Source organism: Harpia harpyja, chromosome Z, assembly GCF_026419915.1.
Source record: "Harpia harpyja isolate bHarHar1 chromosome Z, bHarHar1 primary haplotype, whole genome shotgun sequence".
Lineage (NCBI taxonomy): Eukaryota > Metazoa > Chordata > Aves > Accipitriformes > Accipitridae > Harpia > Harpia harpyja.
Window position 1 is genome coordinate 10,075,070 of NC_068969.1, and position 18,031 is coordinate 10,093,100.

The 18,031-nt window shown below is 33.9% G+C and overlaps 1 protein-coding gene across 10 annotated transcripts in view; it reads right to left on the reverse strand.

Moving 5' to 3' along the window:
- ERC2 (ELKS/RAB6-interacting/CAST family member 2) overlaps window positions 1-18,031 on the reverse strand; it is a 542,890-nt gene that overhangs the window by 286,476 nt on the left and 238,383 nt on the right. For 3 of the 10 annotated variants that reach the window (XR_008233624.1, XR_008233622.1, XM_052777994.1), the window contains 4 exons: window positions 16,051-16,086; window positions 10,133-10,162; window positions 9,064-9,257; window positions 3,133-3,144 (listed from right to left, as the gene is read on the reverse strand). Coding sequence is in view for 1 of the 10 variants with exons in the window: in XM_052777994.1 (XP_052633954.1) it covers window positions 3,133-3,144; window positions 9,064-9,257; window positions 10,133-10,162; window positions 16,051-16,086 (272 nt within the window). In the remaining 9 variants the exon portion in view is untranslated. The remainder of the gene's footprint in view (window positions 1-3,132; window positions 3,145-9,063; window positions 9,258-10,132; window positions 10,163-16,050; window positions 16,087-18,031) is intronic. The other 7 variants (XR_008233625.1, XR_008233626.1, XR_008233629.1 and 4 more) reach the window with 4 other exon arrangements.

Below are 18,031 nucleotides of genomic sequence, written 5' to 3' on the forward strand. Positions count from 1 at the left end.
ACAACAATGCATTATCCTGCCCCAGGGATCCATTTGTATCTTGTTATTATTTATCACTATGATTTCTAGTTATTTTGTAATATATTATTATTTTACTTTTTTTTCTTAAGAAAGTAGAATTCCAAGGAAATAAGCTTTCTACTTTACTATTTCTTAAATAAAATGAAATCTAAATGTATACAAATTCAAAATCACACATGTAATCAGATAAATCTAAATAATCTCTTCTCAAATCTTCATCTCTTTCAAAATGTTCACGTTAAAATGTTGATTCTGTACATGTAGCAGACTAAAACAGAAAGACATGACAAATATCTGCCTGTTATCCAATGTGACAACTATGTTTCTCACTCAGAATAACCAGTCTCTCAGAAGAGTAATGTATATCACAGATTCTCTCAGTTTTCATTAGTACACTATCTCAATTTCTCCAGGGAAATTATCTTTGAACAACATATCACTCTGCCCTTGGAACCATCAAACTGACATTTGACAAAACTGTGGAAGGCTCATAAGTTAAATTTAAAACTCTGTTAAACCTTGCCTTACACATCTCATTGAGCTCTAGCCTCCCACGGAAACAATTAGGAAGGCCAACATCAGAGGCTGGTGGGAAAACTTCTAGCACTGGTCAGTATATTATACATGGAAAAAACATCCAACTCCTCTTTATATGCAGGCAGAAAAGTTTGGGGAGTATATAACCTGCTGTAACCTAAATGAAAAAAAAAAAAGTTACTGTACTGATTCTTGTGCTCAGAACATTTTTTTATTGTATAGGTAGATGCACATGGCGGGGGTTATGCCAATGCATTTGATTTTCTTGTTTGCCATCAGTATCAATAGCCCATCATGTTGTAAAACAGACGCAGCATTTTTCTAATCATTCTAACCCCATATAAATATGGATGAACAAAATGACAGCTAAGAACATATTGATAAGCAGGAATTAAAGAAATTAATAGATCTGTTTCTTAAATTAAGTTTTGACCTTAATGACGATTCAAGCTGCGAAAACTTAACACTTCACTGAAATCCCACAATAAACTCTAATCATACGCTACAACTTATCTAGGACTCTAGGGATGAAAGTTGGCTGGGTTATGAGGACAGTTTGCTTCAGCAAGGTCAGCTGGTTTTTTAGGTCAATAAAACATAACAGAAATTGCACCTCCAACTGCTGAACAAATGTTTCTGCATACCAATCATTGAATTCCAGTGAAATCAACCATAATGACAAATGCATAGCACAATACCTTTCTTTAAGCTCTCTCTGGCTAGAGAGATTTTCAATAAATGTTGAGTATGTTCTGATAGAAATGCCAAAGTTCTCACATTCAGACAATAATTTCATCATAGCCAGTTCCAGAGTAAATGCATTTAATTAATTTCTGGAAGAAAGAAAGATTCTGAAAATAATTTGTTTTAAGTATTTTTATAATTCAGGTGTTATAACTATCCATTGAAGTGCATTAAAATGTGCTTGTAGTAGACAGACAATAAAAAGAAAGTGTTCATCCAAGTCATTGCTGCAATCAATAAGCTTCAAATTTCAGAAACAAAATTTTCTGGCTGGAAAGTAACTTGTGATTGTGAGGTTCATTAAAGCATATCAGGAAAAAAACCCTCTTGTCTTGTCAATCTTTTCATAATGAGCCACCTTTTGCCATACAGTTCGAAGCTATCCACGTCAGAAACTTCTCTGACACGTCTGAATGGTGAAACGTGAACTGCACTTGGTTTTGAGACTAAGATACCAAAACTCTCCAAAACTGGCAAGCTCTGCAAAAAGTATGCATTGGCATAAAAATCCTGAAAACTTCAGATCTGAATACATTATAAAGGCAGATTGGACATTTGCCATGATTCTAGTCAAATGTGCTGCATGGCAACCTAATACCTGGAACTGTATCTGCAAATGCAAAACTTTGGTAGCTGAAATAATCCACCTGGAAAGTCTTTGCAGTATATACCCTCCTTTATATTTCAGTCTGACTGGTCTATGAAGTAGTAAACACTTTCTACCTTGATAATGATTGAAAACCAGGTTTGTTCCTGCCTAAAGCAAAGCTCCTTCAGTACAGGAAACAAAGCTTTGTGCAAGTTTCAATCACCAATTTCAGAAATTGAAAAATAAGGGGTGAGCTTAAGAATATAGAACTGAATGGGGGAATTAATGGGGAAAGGAAGAAGCAGATGAACCTGTACTCCAAATCATATGAAGTTAGTAGTTTCTGAAATACCAAGTAGATGTTTTAAGACTGTGCTGTAAACTTACACTTAAGTATAAACTTACACTTTACAGCCATTCATAAGCATAAGAAAGAAAAATTAACATCAAGGCCTACTAAGAGAAAAAAAATGTTGACTAGATCAATTTTTACTTTCAACAAGCACCACAAGATATGTAATAATACTTGATAAGATGATAAGATTACTCAAACACAGTGCACAAGCACAAACACTAGCTAAACTAATTTAAAATCTGGAAGAAAGAAAAACCTGAATCCGACTAGATGATGCTATATACAAATACAGCATATAAAACACACACATACATACACGTCCCTTGCAGTTATGTGCTGGTCCATAATCTGGCCAGCACAAACAGCTAAAAGTTCCTGAACCAGAAGCTGAAACACTCTAACTCATCCTATTATGTCTGCAATAACAGTAAAAGGTGTGATGGTAAAGCATTAAGAATAAGTCTCTCATCTTAGGTATAAATCTCTCTGTATACTATCGTTATTGTTCAATCCATTACCTATTGGGTTGGGTTGTCTACCAAAACATTATTCCCAATGTTGAACTCCCTAAACAAAGATAATAAAAGTAAAACTGAAAGAAGAAAAAAATCTTCACACAAAACAACATATGAATTGAATATGTTGTTAATAAATATTTTTTTCTTACAGACTTTTGACAAAAGCATTCATTTACTGTGAAGTTTCTGATCTAGAAATGCAATGACCAAAAACTTCACAATAGGGACAAACAGAATAAAAACAAAAATCAAAAAAAAAGACAAACAGAAGTTATTAATATGGAATCAAAATGGTCAAATAAATGAAGCATCAATGAAAACCTTCATTGCGGAAGGAGCAATTAAGTAGGAGAGCAGAAAATACTGACCTGGAAGTCAAGCTGGTTGGAGTAGGGATGAAAGCAGCAGTTTGGAGAAAAACAGATAGAGAGGAAGAGAGCAAAAGAGAATAAAGGGAGGAACACATTAGTTCTTTAAAAATATAACAAGCAGATGTTATATCAACAGATTACATTCAAAAAAAAGAAAAGGAAAGGGAAGGGAAGGGAAAGCGAGAAGTAAAATAAAATTTCTGTAGCAATATATCCTTGCTGTGCACTGAATAAACAAAAATTTTAAAGTAAAATGGCATCTTGTCATTTGTGGACTGTGGAAAGCCATCCATATTTAGAACCATCCAAATGTATACACACACTGAATGGAAGAAATAAATTAGGTGGATATTGGTAGGGTTCGCTGCCACACAAGTGTCTCACCATATACCACGTAGTCCTTTTTTGAACTGACATAGGTTTGATGACCCACATTCAAGTCTTCCCATGAAAGCCGAAACAGCTAAACAATTTGGCAGCTTGTTCAAAGATATCATTTAGAAGTTCACAAAGCACTGTACCTAACAATCAAAGACACAGATTTGCCACCCCCCCCCCAAAAAATACAGCCCCTTCTAATGCTGACAGCAGTATTTTTCTTCAGTCTGAAGAATAAGGTTAATACTTCGTCACTGAAAATACTCCGATGCTTGATAACTTATTTATTAAAAAATACCTAACCTGCCCTTTCAATTAAGTAAGGCAAAAAAAATCCCTGCCTGACACCCAGCTAGATTAATCCTTAAAGTTGTCACTGGTACACAGGTTTTCATTCACTTACGAAAGGGAAATTTTTTAAAAGCCTCAAAAATACTTCTTTTGAACACAATTATTCCATGAGCTGATGTTTTGTCATTTATGCAATGAATTGTCAGTGCTCTGTGGACTTATTTTCATCAGAATTCAAATCCAAATAAATTCAGAATGAATTAATTGTAGTCTGATCACCCCAAGAGCTTAAATGTGCATCTATAGTGTTATTACGCAAAACTTACCACTGCCTGTGAAAAGTGGATAACAAAAAAACAAACTTCTTGTTGAAAAACAAACTGGTTTTGTCTCATAGCTAGGACAGTATTTTTAAATGGACTTTCATATTGTTGTAAGTTTTGCTGAAAAGCTACACTCAGTCAAGCAGACAACTGACCATCTAACATACCATTGGAAAAAAGCAGATCCAAGATTTTGCAATCTACACGATGTTCTCATCACTTTCTTTCTCTTTTCAGTCTAAATTTATTAATGGATAATTTATATCTGTTGTCTTATGTGCCAACACTCTTTGACCGAAATCACTCTTCTTTCACCACTGAGCTTACCCTTTCACATATTTATAGAGAACCAGCATCCCTGCCAAGCCTTTGTTTTGCCAGAGAAACAAGCCACTGCTGTTTAGACTCCTCCTGTGACATGAGCACTCCATTCCTTTAATTATCCTACCAGCCCTCTCTGCACCTGTTTCCAGTTTTCATTCTACCTTCTCGAATATGACCGATGAGAAGTACACAGCGGTTTTCCACATGGAGTCTTGCTAGCGCTTGATGACATTAATACCTTCCTATCCTTACTGCAGACATTTATTCTGACATATCAGGATTCACACCTCATTATTTAGATGTCTGCTTCATTATTTAGATGGCTCACAATGACACTGCCATAAGCAAATTCACCCAAACTTTACCTTCCTAAACTGTATCAAGTATGATCCTTAGCTTACAGCAGGCAGTCTTACTGGTCCTAGCTTCATAATCATGCATTTTGTACTACTGTATTGCACTAAATGTCATGATTCAAACTCCCTAGCGTATTTCATAAATATACTTTTCATTCTAACACCATTAATAAAAGCATTGAACAATATATTCCTTCCATCCTGACAGTTCCGTTTCAGATGCAGTTACCTCTCTTTGGCTAGGCCCTTCACATTAAAATTTAAGCTGATCACTATCCTACAGTTTCATTTACATTATCAAAAAAAAAAAAAAATCCCAAACCAAAAAAAACACACCACATTTACTTCATCAAGAAAACCAAAGAAAAACATCAAGCTAAGTTTACCAAAAGTACATTATGCTGGGATATATTGCATTTAATTTTAACCTGTTCTCATTATAAACATAAATCATGAAAGATGTAATAGAAGTTATCAAACGGCTTTAGTATAGGAAGAGGAATTGGTTCTCCTATGTAGTAATAAGAAGCTATGAAACATAAAATTAATATATATGGAGTAAGTTAAGAAACAGACCAACATGTTTTTATATATGAGGAGTAGTATGAATCATAAATCCTAAGTGATGCAAGTCAGAGGTGTGACAGTTTCTGAGGCAAGAAAAATCAGGTTAAAACAAAAGAATTACCATTCATACAAAATCTTCTTCAGGATTATTAATAATGTTCGTTTGCCAAATAGCATACACTTATAAATTTAATTGCCCATATTTTGAAGCAGATATTTTTATCCTTGAGTATTTGACACTTTGTGTCAATACTTTCTGACAAATAGCAGAACATTAGTATTCATCATCTTTTAATTCTTGTATGAATTTGTAAATTATAACTTTATTACAAACGTTTTTACTTTTCAAACTGTTTATACAAGTACACCTCATTATGCTGATGAATTTGTATGTGAATATAACAAATATTGTGAAGACACCATAACTTGCAATACTCTTGATTGTAACTCTCTCAGAAATTTATGTTTATAAATTTTGAGAATTTATGTTGTTGCAATTATCTTGCAATGTAAAGATGTTGGCATAGCAGTGAATGTGGATCCCAGCAAGCTGTTAACCAACAAACACATTTCAAAAGAGCATTCATTTTCCTACAAAACCCTGGAGATGCCCTTGCATCTAAAGTTAGGGAAAATGTTGAAGATATGCTGTTTCTGAGCAAGGAAAAAAAAAGGAGAAAAAGTAAGGAGAGAAAATAGCAACCTAGAGCACATTATATGAATTACAAAACAGTGGGACAAGAAGGAAAGAACATTTTCAAATACGCTTCTGTTAAAGTTGCAGTCATTTTCACAATGGTTTATTCCCATAAAGTGGGTAAACTGAGCTTTGGCTCCACCTCTTCCCTTCAATAATGAGCCAATCAAGTAGTCATTACAAGCAGAAAAAGTAGTAGCACTTCATAAAATGTTACAGCAATTTACACTCCACCTAACCCCCTAGAAAGGGGAATTTCAACATCAAAGTTTCCTCTCTAGGGACACCAACAGGTGGCACAGCTATATACAGATTTAGATCTTTAGGCCAATGTTTTTAGAAAATAAGGAAGACGGAGAGAAAATAAATTAAGTTTTAGAGAAACCTAAGTTGAGCCTGATTAGTAAGAAGGGTTAGACACCCACTCTCTAAAAATATTTCCCTATTACACCTGTATATTGCTGGCAGATTGTTAGCCTTACTGTACTAATCAACAAATTTGTGCCTGTGCTTATGCATGGTGGAAAGTAGCTTTAAGACTCCATTACCAAGTAAAGGCAGTAACTTCTGTTGATGAAACCAATAATAGATAATTTTTACATAATTCCTTTTTTTTTCCTAGTTTAAAATAATTGACTTATATACACTGTGTGTATAGGAATTTGGAATTAATCTTGAAAGCTGGACATAACTTTAGTGAGAAACTGCATTAAAGTTAATAGAATTCACAAACAAATCTTAGAGCATAATGATTCCCGAAAATTACAACATACTACTGTCCTCAGCTGGCCATGCCATAGATATCTTATTGTAAGCATTGCAGAAACACTTAAAAGTTCATAGAAAAGCTTAACTACTTCATCACATTCAAAGTACAGTATATCCTGTTCAAAGAAGTCTGTGCCTACTCAGTGGCACCAAATTATTTTCTGAAACGTTATTTCAGGATCAACACCCTCATCAACAATAACAGACTGGAAAGTGGTGTCCCAAAATTTCACTGATAAAAGTGCATCAAATTTTCAAAAAAAAATTAATACAAAAATAGAATATTCTATCCATTACATAATGCACTACAAGGTTCTCAGATAATAAGAAGAGGTTATATGCTGACAAGGCTTTAGTAATATCTCTGCATCACTGGGTTCCTTGTTTCTTTGTAATCATTGTTTTGTAATCTATAATTCTCAATTTAATTCAAATAAATCTACTGATCTATATCAATTCTTTATCTGTTTTTTACATAAAATATTTAAAACATTAACATTTACTGAAAAATTAGATCACAAGCTTCACTACTTCATCATGTTCGTCTTTTAATCTTGTCATTTTAATATTCAACCGTTCAACACGTACATGATTGCTACTTAATAAATCTCTTGAGATTATCGTCTTGAACAAAATTTAGCAGGCCTACTATTGTGTCTAATGTCACACAATAATTCAGTAGGTTTTATAGCTCAATGAGGATATCAGTTACTGTTTCTGTAAAAACTACACAGTCAGTTTCCACCAGCTTGGTCACACCTGGAGTCACTATATTACAAGCCTAGGTCTGTAATTGCCCCTACAGTACATGTGCTGATGGGTGGAATAGGCAGCACTTTCTTGACAACACAAATTCACTAATCGTGTTATCTTTTTCCAATATGCTGCTTTAGGATTTTGGGGAGTTTAGGCAGAATTCAGTCACGGTGCACAAAGTGACCACTCTTCATTACTAGCTTCCTCCAGTATCTACTTTACACATTAAAATCAGTGCAAACACTAGAGTATTCTAAACTCCTCCTGATGTGGTGAGAGAGGTAACTGCTAATTAAAGTTGTCCTCATGTAAACACTCAGTTCTATTTTGAGTAATCTTTTTTCACTTTGAGGTCTCGGTTCTTATGACACTTTGATTGATAACTGTATGTCATTTGTTATTACCATTATTAAACCTTTGCCAAATATCTGCAGAGAAAGATAAGTTTTGGCAACAGATAACTGTGAAGGTTGATAAGTCATCATCAGTAAAAGATGCTCTACACATCCTTTCCAAACTGGCTGTTTTCCTCCCCCTAAGGTAACCAACATTTCCAGGAGATCTTCCCCTCTTTCATCATAATTCTCCCTAATGGGACAGAGCAGTGCTATGTCTTGACTGGAACTATAGCAGTAATCACAACAATGAGATCCCTTAAACTTCTCTTTTGGAACCGTGAAGCACTTTCTTCTGACTTGATCACTATAAAACAATTATATAAAATATTTGAAATCATAAAATTCTTTCTTTCATTTACCTAAGAGTGCCTAAGTACAGGAAGGGAACAAAGAAATTACATTCACATAAATTGCTTATCAACCAAATAAATTGCAGCGTACCATATGGGAGAAGGTTCCAAGAATCATTTAATTACGAAGGGCATAAGACAAATGGATCCCCAAACCCTCTTGTCTCCATTAGGGAAAGACTGCACAACCTTCCCAGAAATAAGACAAACACTGCCTGGTCAATATCAGAAAAGATTCATTTGTAGCAGACAAAGACTACAGAAACACCGAGAAATAGTTATAACTATTACTAAACAGTCATGAGACTAGTTAGAAATACTTACCAATACTTTTCAGGACCTCTCAGAACTAGTGATGGTGTTCACACTGAAGAAACACATGGGAAAAGTTTTGATTTACCAGTTGCTAGAAACACAGGATTGTTCCCCAACAAGGTTTTCTGGGAGGGTTGTTGTCACTGTAAATTGCATATGGCTTTTCCTATACATGATCCTTTCATGGAGACAATTAAAAAAGTATAAACCTTAAATTGTTCCAAAGTCAGCAGACAGGAGATGCAGTTCTCCGGTAGCCATTTTTTTTCATTTCTGATTCAATTTTACAAGACATAATGAACATTCTATTAAAAAACGTATTGTACTCTTTACTTCTCTACTCTGCAATGAAGATCAAGTAAATAAAAATGCCACTCAATGTAAGACAAATAATACAAGAATTACCTTTCTAACTCAGCAATTTTCTTATCTTTGTCATTCTTCTCATTCTCTACTTCCTTGAGTATTTCCAGAAGTCTGTCAACCTCAGCCTGAGCTTTGCCACATTCTTCTCTATAGTACGATGCCTCTTTGTCAAGCTGTTTCATTCTGTCTGCAAATTCTGGATTCATCCGTGCCTCCTCTTCAGCCTCATGAGCCTTCAGAATCAATATTTTTTAGAAAAAAATAAGGATGAAATAATTTATATAGCTTTAAGAGCTTTACTTCTTCAGTCTCGGAGTTCAAATTTTCATTAAAAAGGATTATGGGTATTTCTGTCCGATAATTTTTTCTACAGAAGCATTATAAAAAGGAATGAAAATATCTGCATAGTCTAAAATTACAGTCAAATGCTATCATCCTGAAGGGGCAGGGGATTTATTAAGGGTTTTTTACACATTAAAGTGACCATATTTTAAGGGTGTTTTTTAAATTAAAAAAATCACCTTGTAATTCATTTAATTCACATTAAGCTTTTAAAGTCTTTCAAATATATAGGCAATTTCTTAATAAATCGTATTCTTTCTCTTTCCCCATACATATATACACACTTTGTCCATGTATATATATACACACAAAGATACATATATACATATTTTAATCTATATCACTGGATGATTCAAATGCAGTTTGATACAAAAAATTTAAAAGGATGAAAATGTTTTTATGCACTGCTGTTTTTAAAATACAAACCAATAAACTAAAAATTTGCTTTCAGCAGACTTTTTACCCAATAATCCTTTTTCTCTTACCATTAATACTTAACCTGAAACATCAGAAGGCCAAGCCCATTGGTGAAAACGGCACAAACCTGGCAAACACATGCATGGATGGGTGGCAGTTTCACAGACAAGAAAGAACGCAATGAATACAACAACAACAGTGCAGAGCCCAATCTTACTCCCATCAAACCTAATGGCAAAAACCCAATTAACTTCAATGGGAGCATGATCAGGCATCAAGTGCTTTAAACTGTTGGCTGGAATAATCACAGACAGATGGAAACAACAATGCACTGCAATGCTTAGCCTACCCCTTGCTTCCCATTATTCCTAATTGGCATCTTGAAAGAGCAGGCAAGGAAAAAACAAGTAGTTTAAGGCAGTGCACATTAAACATAGAAAATTCAGATAACATTCTCTTAACATACAGGATTTTTACAGAAATCCAGGATATTTAGAACCAGAGGTCCTCCAACTATCTCATTACGCAGAGAAGACGTGGACTTACTTATCCTTCTTAATTTCAGGGAATAGACAATGCAAGCAAGCAATTGAAGAAATGCAGATCAAAATGAAACATGCGTGTTTCAGAAAGAATTAATATAAACTACAGATACTAGAAGGTTCATATTCTTTGCAATGGTTAAAATTTTCTGTATAAATAAAGAACAAGCCTGGGTTTAGTATAAATACAACAATTAAAAAATTGAAATTACTAGGGAAGAAACTTAGGGAGTTTGCATGTAACATATCATTTAAGCATGAGGATAATAAGAAAAGAAGATAGTAGATTTTAAGTGTTATTTATCCTACTGTGAGATTTTTATTCAGAAGAAATATTTGGTTACCAAAATAAGCCAAGGGAATGACATGAGATGCCTACTAAACCTACTGGCCTTGCTCTTCAAATTCTCTATTTTGGATAATAATACATGCTCCAGCTCTGAATTCTATGCAGATACAGGACTTTCCTAATATAGAGCTCATTTCAAGATAACATCCAAAGAGTATCTTGATTTTACTGTTTGGGTGAGATGCTAGCAACAGATTCCTTTTCATCCTCATAAATCTTCCTGCTTTAATAATAAACTTTGATTTATTGTATACAGGGTGTTAATTGTATCAAGAAATTTACTTCCTACTAGCTTTGTAATTTTGAAGTAAATGTAATACTCAGACTCAGGGCCAATTGTGTGAGAGACTGTGTACCAATTTCCAGCTGCAAAGCACTTCGATTTTCCATCAGCTTTATTAAGATATTAGACAACATTTTCTCTCTCCAAAAATGAATACTAAGTCTTCTTTTGCAAAGAATAAAAATAATTCCATAGGTTGGTAAAGGTAAATTCACTCTAGGAAAAAAAAAAAATACAACCCAACTCCCACCTTTAAGATACTAAGAAACCTATGCAAAAAGTCTGTTGTTCACTATTGCTCTTCAGATTTCTCCTCCTCTCCTAAGGGTAAATCCAGAATTTCACAGTTCCCCTCTAGATGCGATCACTCTTTCATATTCCTCTCTGTCACCTTTCTTTCCCTTCTGTTTATTTTAATGTATAATTCACTTATTCACCAGCCTTGCTTCCATCATTTCATAAACAGGCAAAACACCCACCTTCCTGCCTCTAAGCAGTCTTTTCTTCACTTTAGCATACAGGACCTCTCAGCTTCAGCCCAAACTTTTTTCCCCCATGCACCTCTACCCTAGTTTTAACCCAGGACAAGAACCAATGCAGAAGAGATAGAGAAGCCTGTCTGGTTTTTTTTTGTTTTGGTGGTTTTTTTTTTTTTTTTTTGCTTTTCGTTGCCACACCAGACTTTCTATGATGAAAATACATAATTGGGCAAGAACATGATAGTGTCACCAATGCAAAGGTGCCAAATGTTCAACTATCACAGAATATTCCTGTCACACAGCAGCTCAGAAATGTACTGAACAAATTATCTACTGCACAACTTATAGCTAAAACATCACCTAAAATCATAGATATGAATTATATTCTTCAGTTTAGCCCTATAATCCTTGCTCAATGGCATGCTAAGGAAATTGATGTTAAGTTGCAAAAGTATTTTCAATTCTTGTGCTTTCTGTGGTAGTCATGCATTCCATATTTGTGGGACGTGTTTTTGGAAAATTTTGTGGTACAAACTTGGTCATTGTATTTCCCCATGGTTTTCAAACATGAAGCAGAAGCTATAAGGTATGATTAAATCCAATGTGATTAAGTATCCAACTTACACAGGGTTTTGAGGTGCAGCACAGTTATCCATAATGTCACACATAAATCAATATAAGCATTCAGTTCAAAGACAAGCATAAGATTATTCTAATCTTAAAAAAGAAATAAATAATTTTAAAAAAAAAATCCCAGTATTGCAAATCACCAATTCAGTTGGTTGCTTCTACTTTTACAAGCACTTCATACAGAATATTTTTGGACTACTGGCAGGAAACATTTTTCTACAACAGCATTGTCTTAATGAAGAAGGAAAGGAAAGTTAGTTAAAAAGGGGGAGCAAGAACATAAAACATTTTCGAAAAAGAGCTTTCTGCAGGTAGTACTCTAACTTGCAATGAGTCCCTTTAAGGGAATCCTCATGTTGTAAACAAAGCTGCTAAAACTACAAGACAGCAGAACACAATCCATCTGACATTCCCAGGACAAAGGCATAGAATTACTTATAAGAGCCCTATTATATTTTATGGTTTTGAAAGATGTGTTTGGATTTGAACTGGGCACTTTTTTTTAGTTGTTATATGCAGACCAGGGGTGATTTGTTGACAGATGGAACTTGACTTTTGAGGTCAAACAGTAGGCCCAAAGGAGATTAAAGGCAACTCGGCTGATACTGACCCTGCTCCCACCCAGACAGGGCAGATTTCTTTGGCTTCTTTGCAGGCTGTGGGAGACGGGCTTGGCTCACTTCTAACCAGAAGCTGCGTAGTTATCACGTGAATCAGAAAGTCTCTGCCTATTACTGCTGTCCTCTCTTCTATCCTTTTTTTCATTTCTGTCCCCCTTTTTCTCCCTAAGTCCTCTGTTTTCTTGGGAGGAATACATTTTCTGGTTTTATGGGGCTTTTATGGGTAAGAGTGACTGGTTCATGCATACCTTTCAGCAGCAAAGTAATTGATCTCTTAATCTGTATCTGTAAATGATAATTATTGTGTATGCAGATTAGGCTAGTTTCAAAGTAGCACACTTAGTTTATGATGTTTTGTCTGTCAATCTTGCAACTGTGCTGTTGTACATTACTTTTAGAATTCAATAAAAATAGCAGATCACTACCATTAGAATTTCACTAATTTTTACAGTAATTATGTATCTGTTCTGATATTTGCTTAATAAGTACTACAAATACTCTAGAAGTAAAGTAACATTTCCTTATGTAAACCACAAATTTCCTACAGAAAAACCATAATAGTGTGGCACAGACATGCAACATGAATTATTTAGTCTATTAAAATTTTATGGTACAATCATGCATGCATTATTCTGCATAACAGAAATGGATGGATAGATATAGTATTTAATTTTTAAAGCTTCAGACAAACATACACAGAAATCAACAGAGTACTTCATAAAAAAATGGAACAGCAGAATTTACATGCAAGAAATTACTTTGTAAGATCCTTCAAATTTTATTACTTTCAATAATAAACTAAAAAAAAATTGCTGTCACCTTAATTTTTTGTAGTCTCCTTAAAATTCAAGGTTTTTTTTTTTAACTTCAGGGACTGCTCTAAGCAATTTAGAGAGGGTTCTGCAAGTGCTTTAAATTTTAATCTGACATTGCTCTGGTGGAGCATTTGGAAAATTAAGTCTTTATTATTGAGAAAAAGGTTCACCAGAAGTCCAAACTAAGTACATTATTCTATTTTCACTACAGTACAAAAACAATCATGTAACTTCTTATAATCAGTTTTGCACAAGAATTCATTGGGTATTTCAAAAAGTTCACCTTTCAAAACATGAAGAAATGTGCACCCAATTCTGTTCACATCTTATTCACACAGGTGAACACATTGTGAAATCATTCGCTGTAGAGCATGCAGGATTTGCACCCCTTCCATCTCCACTTTGGTACCCAAATGTGTATAAGAATAAAACACTTCTATCCATTGCTGTATTTAAAAAACATTAGATTCAGCAATAAATGAAAGTCTTGGAGTTGATATCTTGTGACATATACACAGGTACCAAACACATTCCACCACAAAAAAATGCTATATTACTGCACGGGCTAAAAGAGGTCTACTCAGAGATTGACTGCTAGTTCTCCGACTCATGTAAACAAAACTTCAGTATTTTAAGATTAAATTGCCATCTGTTTTTTTATAACACTATTATTTTCAAACAAAAAAAAAGGCAAGGAAACATTCTATTAAATAAAGTATCATAATGATTTGCAGTACAAAAAAAAGTGTTTCAAATAACTGCTAATATGCCTTCACAAAGAACAAAGGTGAAATCTTGGCCTTATGGAATTCAAAGAATATGTTGCCATTGACTTCAATCAAATCACGATTTCGTTTCAAGATCTTAAGTGGTTTGGCGGGAGAAGAGGATCATTACTACTTACATTGTTAAAAGTAGACTGATATATAAGTAGGAGAAGAAAGAAGATGAGCAAGAAAAGTTTATTTAACAAAGCCTGTCTCATGGATATACTACAATTGCTGCCTGGTGCCAAAGGAAAAGGATCTTGCATCCATTATTTCGGAACTGCCAACAGGCCGTCCTTTTGAAAATTAAGCACGTAAAGGCAGAAAAAATGAAATAAAATAAAAAAAGGACTGATTGACTTTGGAATACCGCACACAAATAGACTAGGAAGTAACAAATGAATTCCATACAGCAGAATAACTAATATTGAAATAATGACTGGAAAGCATTTATGAAAATCAAGATAAAAACTAACACAAAAAAGACTTCAGTCTGAAAAGACATGCACAGTAGGAGTGCAAATGATATGAATAGAAACATAACTACCACAAAGGTGAGCCAAGATGATACAGAAAAAAAGGTTTTATTGTTCAAAGAGAAAAGCTCTTTGACCAGCAGTGTGCTGGATGGTAGAGGTGATATCAGGTCTTACAATCAATTTATAACTGGATTCTAAAACCAATTAACCAATAACTTTAAAAGTAAATACAGCACATTCTGTGGGACTCTCTTTTGCCATACATAAGTCATGACATATCCATTATGTGGCTAGAAGCTACAAAACTTAGCAATAATAGACTCCAAAGGTGGAATCCTGGTCCACTGACATTAATGGCAAAATTCCCATTGACTTCAGTGAAGGCAATACCTTCCCTAATGCATAGTATCACATTACTTAAGCTACAAAACCAGTTCTATATATACTATCCCAATTACACGGTAATTCCAACTATGATTACTATGTAAACTATAGCTTGTAAATTGCTATTACAGTTACATCATTTTTTCTGTCCTGTGATGCTTACAGCACATTAAATGTAACAGTGTCAGCCAAAAAAAATGAAAACTGTTCTCTGCAGAATGTTTGTTACTGCTCTTCCTCAAATTGAAAAAGGAACACAGTCAAGTCATAAGGATAGATATTGTGCAATTAAAGCAGACATTGGCAAGAATAATAATGCTAAACACCCAAAGTAATACTGTTTGGCTTTTTCAAATACTGCCCTTTACATTCATCATCTTATATTTCAGCATTTTCTTCAATTAAATAAAAGTTTCCATATTCTTAATGTTTATATGCTGAATGTATACAGCCTTTTATGAGTAAAACTGATCTAAACTATTTTAATCATACAGACTTTTGAAAATAGTACGTCACTTCCCAGATATTATTATTCATGTAATCAACTCAGTCGCTTAAGATAAACTGAGTAAATTTAAGTTTGAAGGATCAAATAAAGTACTGCAGAAGGAGGAATTAAAAAGCAAAGCAAAGCAAAAAAAAATAAAATCATCTGCATGCTTTTTCTGATGGAGAAGTTGAGGACCTAAAGGCTAGAATGTTTGTTTTCTCAGAAATACTATATGTACCTATTTAATACATTTCATATTCTTAAAATGGCCTTGAAGTCCACAAAGTTCATTTATTTGGATTTAATGAATATAGCATAGCAGCATCAGAATTATTCTGCAAAGCTCCACAGAGGAAGAGCACAACACAGTAAGGTAATGGATCCTCATGCTTTCATATGTTACAGCGGGCATTTTAAAAAAGAACTTACTGGATTGTACATCTGATTGAACAACTGTTCAGCTTGCTACATTGCAAAGTTGGAAGGGAGTGAAGCACAGACAGGAAAAGAAGGAAAGATCCAGGAAAACAGCATTAGCTCAACAAAACCAGTGCATTTGCACAGAACTTGTCATAAAAAAAGTAGAAATTTAAGATTCTAAACATTCCTTGGTGAAAGAGAGAGGCACTGGGGAAACATAAATGTTGACTTTGGCTCCTAAAAAAGAATGGCTGGAGTAAGAAATTTAAGGTTTGTGTTACTTTCCCTTTCTCAAGTTAAATAACCCATGAAATAAAGAAAGGTGTCCACTTTTGATGATACATTAAGTGCTGGTCTCAAGCAATGAATCACAAGAAGTGCTTTTGGCTGAGGCTGCAATTTATCACCAAAGCTTCAAAGCTGGTAATAATAAAAGATTAATTAAATTGTATCATTAAATTGATTACTTTACTTTTGTTTAACACAAGACTGAATTTTCTATGCAGAATGACTTTCTAACAGTACAGCTTGGCAAAAAGTACTTTAGCAACTGCAAATATGTCAGTAAGCAAGTAAATTTAAGATAATGAAAAACAACAAAAGGAGGAAATTCTAGAGTGGATAATAAGATTATATATATATATATACACACACACATATATATATAAAACTTAGCTACCTATTAGGTAATTCCTGCTGTTCTTTCACTAGTAGCAATACAAAGTAAGTCAACAAAAAGTCTGTGGAATTTTGGCAAAAAAAAAGCATTGAACATTCTTCTGGGATTTATGATTTTTTAAAATTTTATGAATTTCAATCCATAGTCTTTGTCACAAAAAGTTTAATAAGTATGCCTATGGTTTTAAACATTTTGTGTACCAAAATATAGTGCAGTCACATGAATAATTACTATTTACAAATATCCTATTTATTACTTTTTGAAATGTGTCTACTCTATAAAATTAAAGCAGTGAGTTTAGAATCAGCATGTTTTCTCCTGCTGAAATGCGAACAATCCAGTTATGTAATACTGAAAAAAATTTGGATCTAAAGAGACCCAATCAAAAATATCTTTATTATCAATAAATGAACCTTATTCTCTCCAAAAACAGGAAGAGGAAACAAGGGAAGAGAAACTTTTAAAATTCGGGGGGTTTTAATTTACAGATCTTGTTTGGATTTGCCCTTTGTACACATTTTCTTTCAGGCACAGTACTTATTACCATTAGTGCTCATGGAAAATTAACTCCTAGCAAATATGCACAGAATACTATCTTCATATTTATTAGTATAATTTGTTAAAACATATAAATCAACATTAAACTATAATGATTTTACAATATCATAATGAAAAGTGCCTTCTCTATGATATTTTTAGAGAGAGAGTAACGCGTAAGGTGCATTCAAATTTCTCAAAGTAACAGACAGCCCCTTGGAGTCACTTTTGAAAAAGTGATATAAACTGTGACCATTCCTTCTAGCTTCCGTAGTGGTTAATGTTTGTACATAAGCACACTTATGGGACATACAGGTTAATTTACTCCTAACTATGTTGATGTTCCCTCCTACTCTAACTCAGACATATGCAAGAATAACCCAGATTTCTGTTTCAGTTAGTTTCCTAAGGAGTGAAAACATGGTGAAGGTAGTTTTCTGGGGACCAATTACTTTTAACACAGGATATTTACAGGTTTGAACATAAAGTATTTTATTAGAGAAAATGTGAATTGAAAATTACTGTTTGGAGTCTACTATCATTAACAGTCACTGTTTCTGTTCAACTAAACATGCCCACAAAGAAGGTTGTAACTACATTTTATTGTGGAAATACCTGGTCTCCTACAAATGTTGGGTGAATTTCCATTGGGGCTTTATGCTGTATTTATGATATAATAAAACTATTATGTTTTCAACTTTCATTTAATAATCCTTTGTATTTATACACAGCGAACATACTCCCTTTTTATACGAAAGACGTCCCAGACACTCT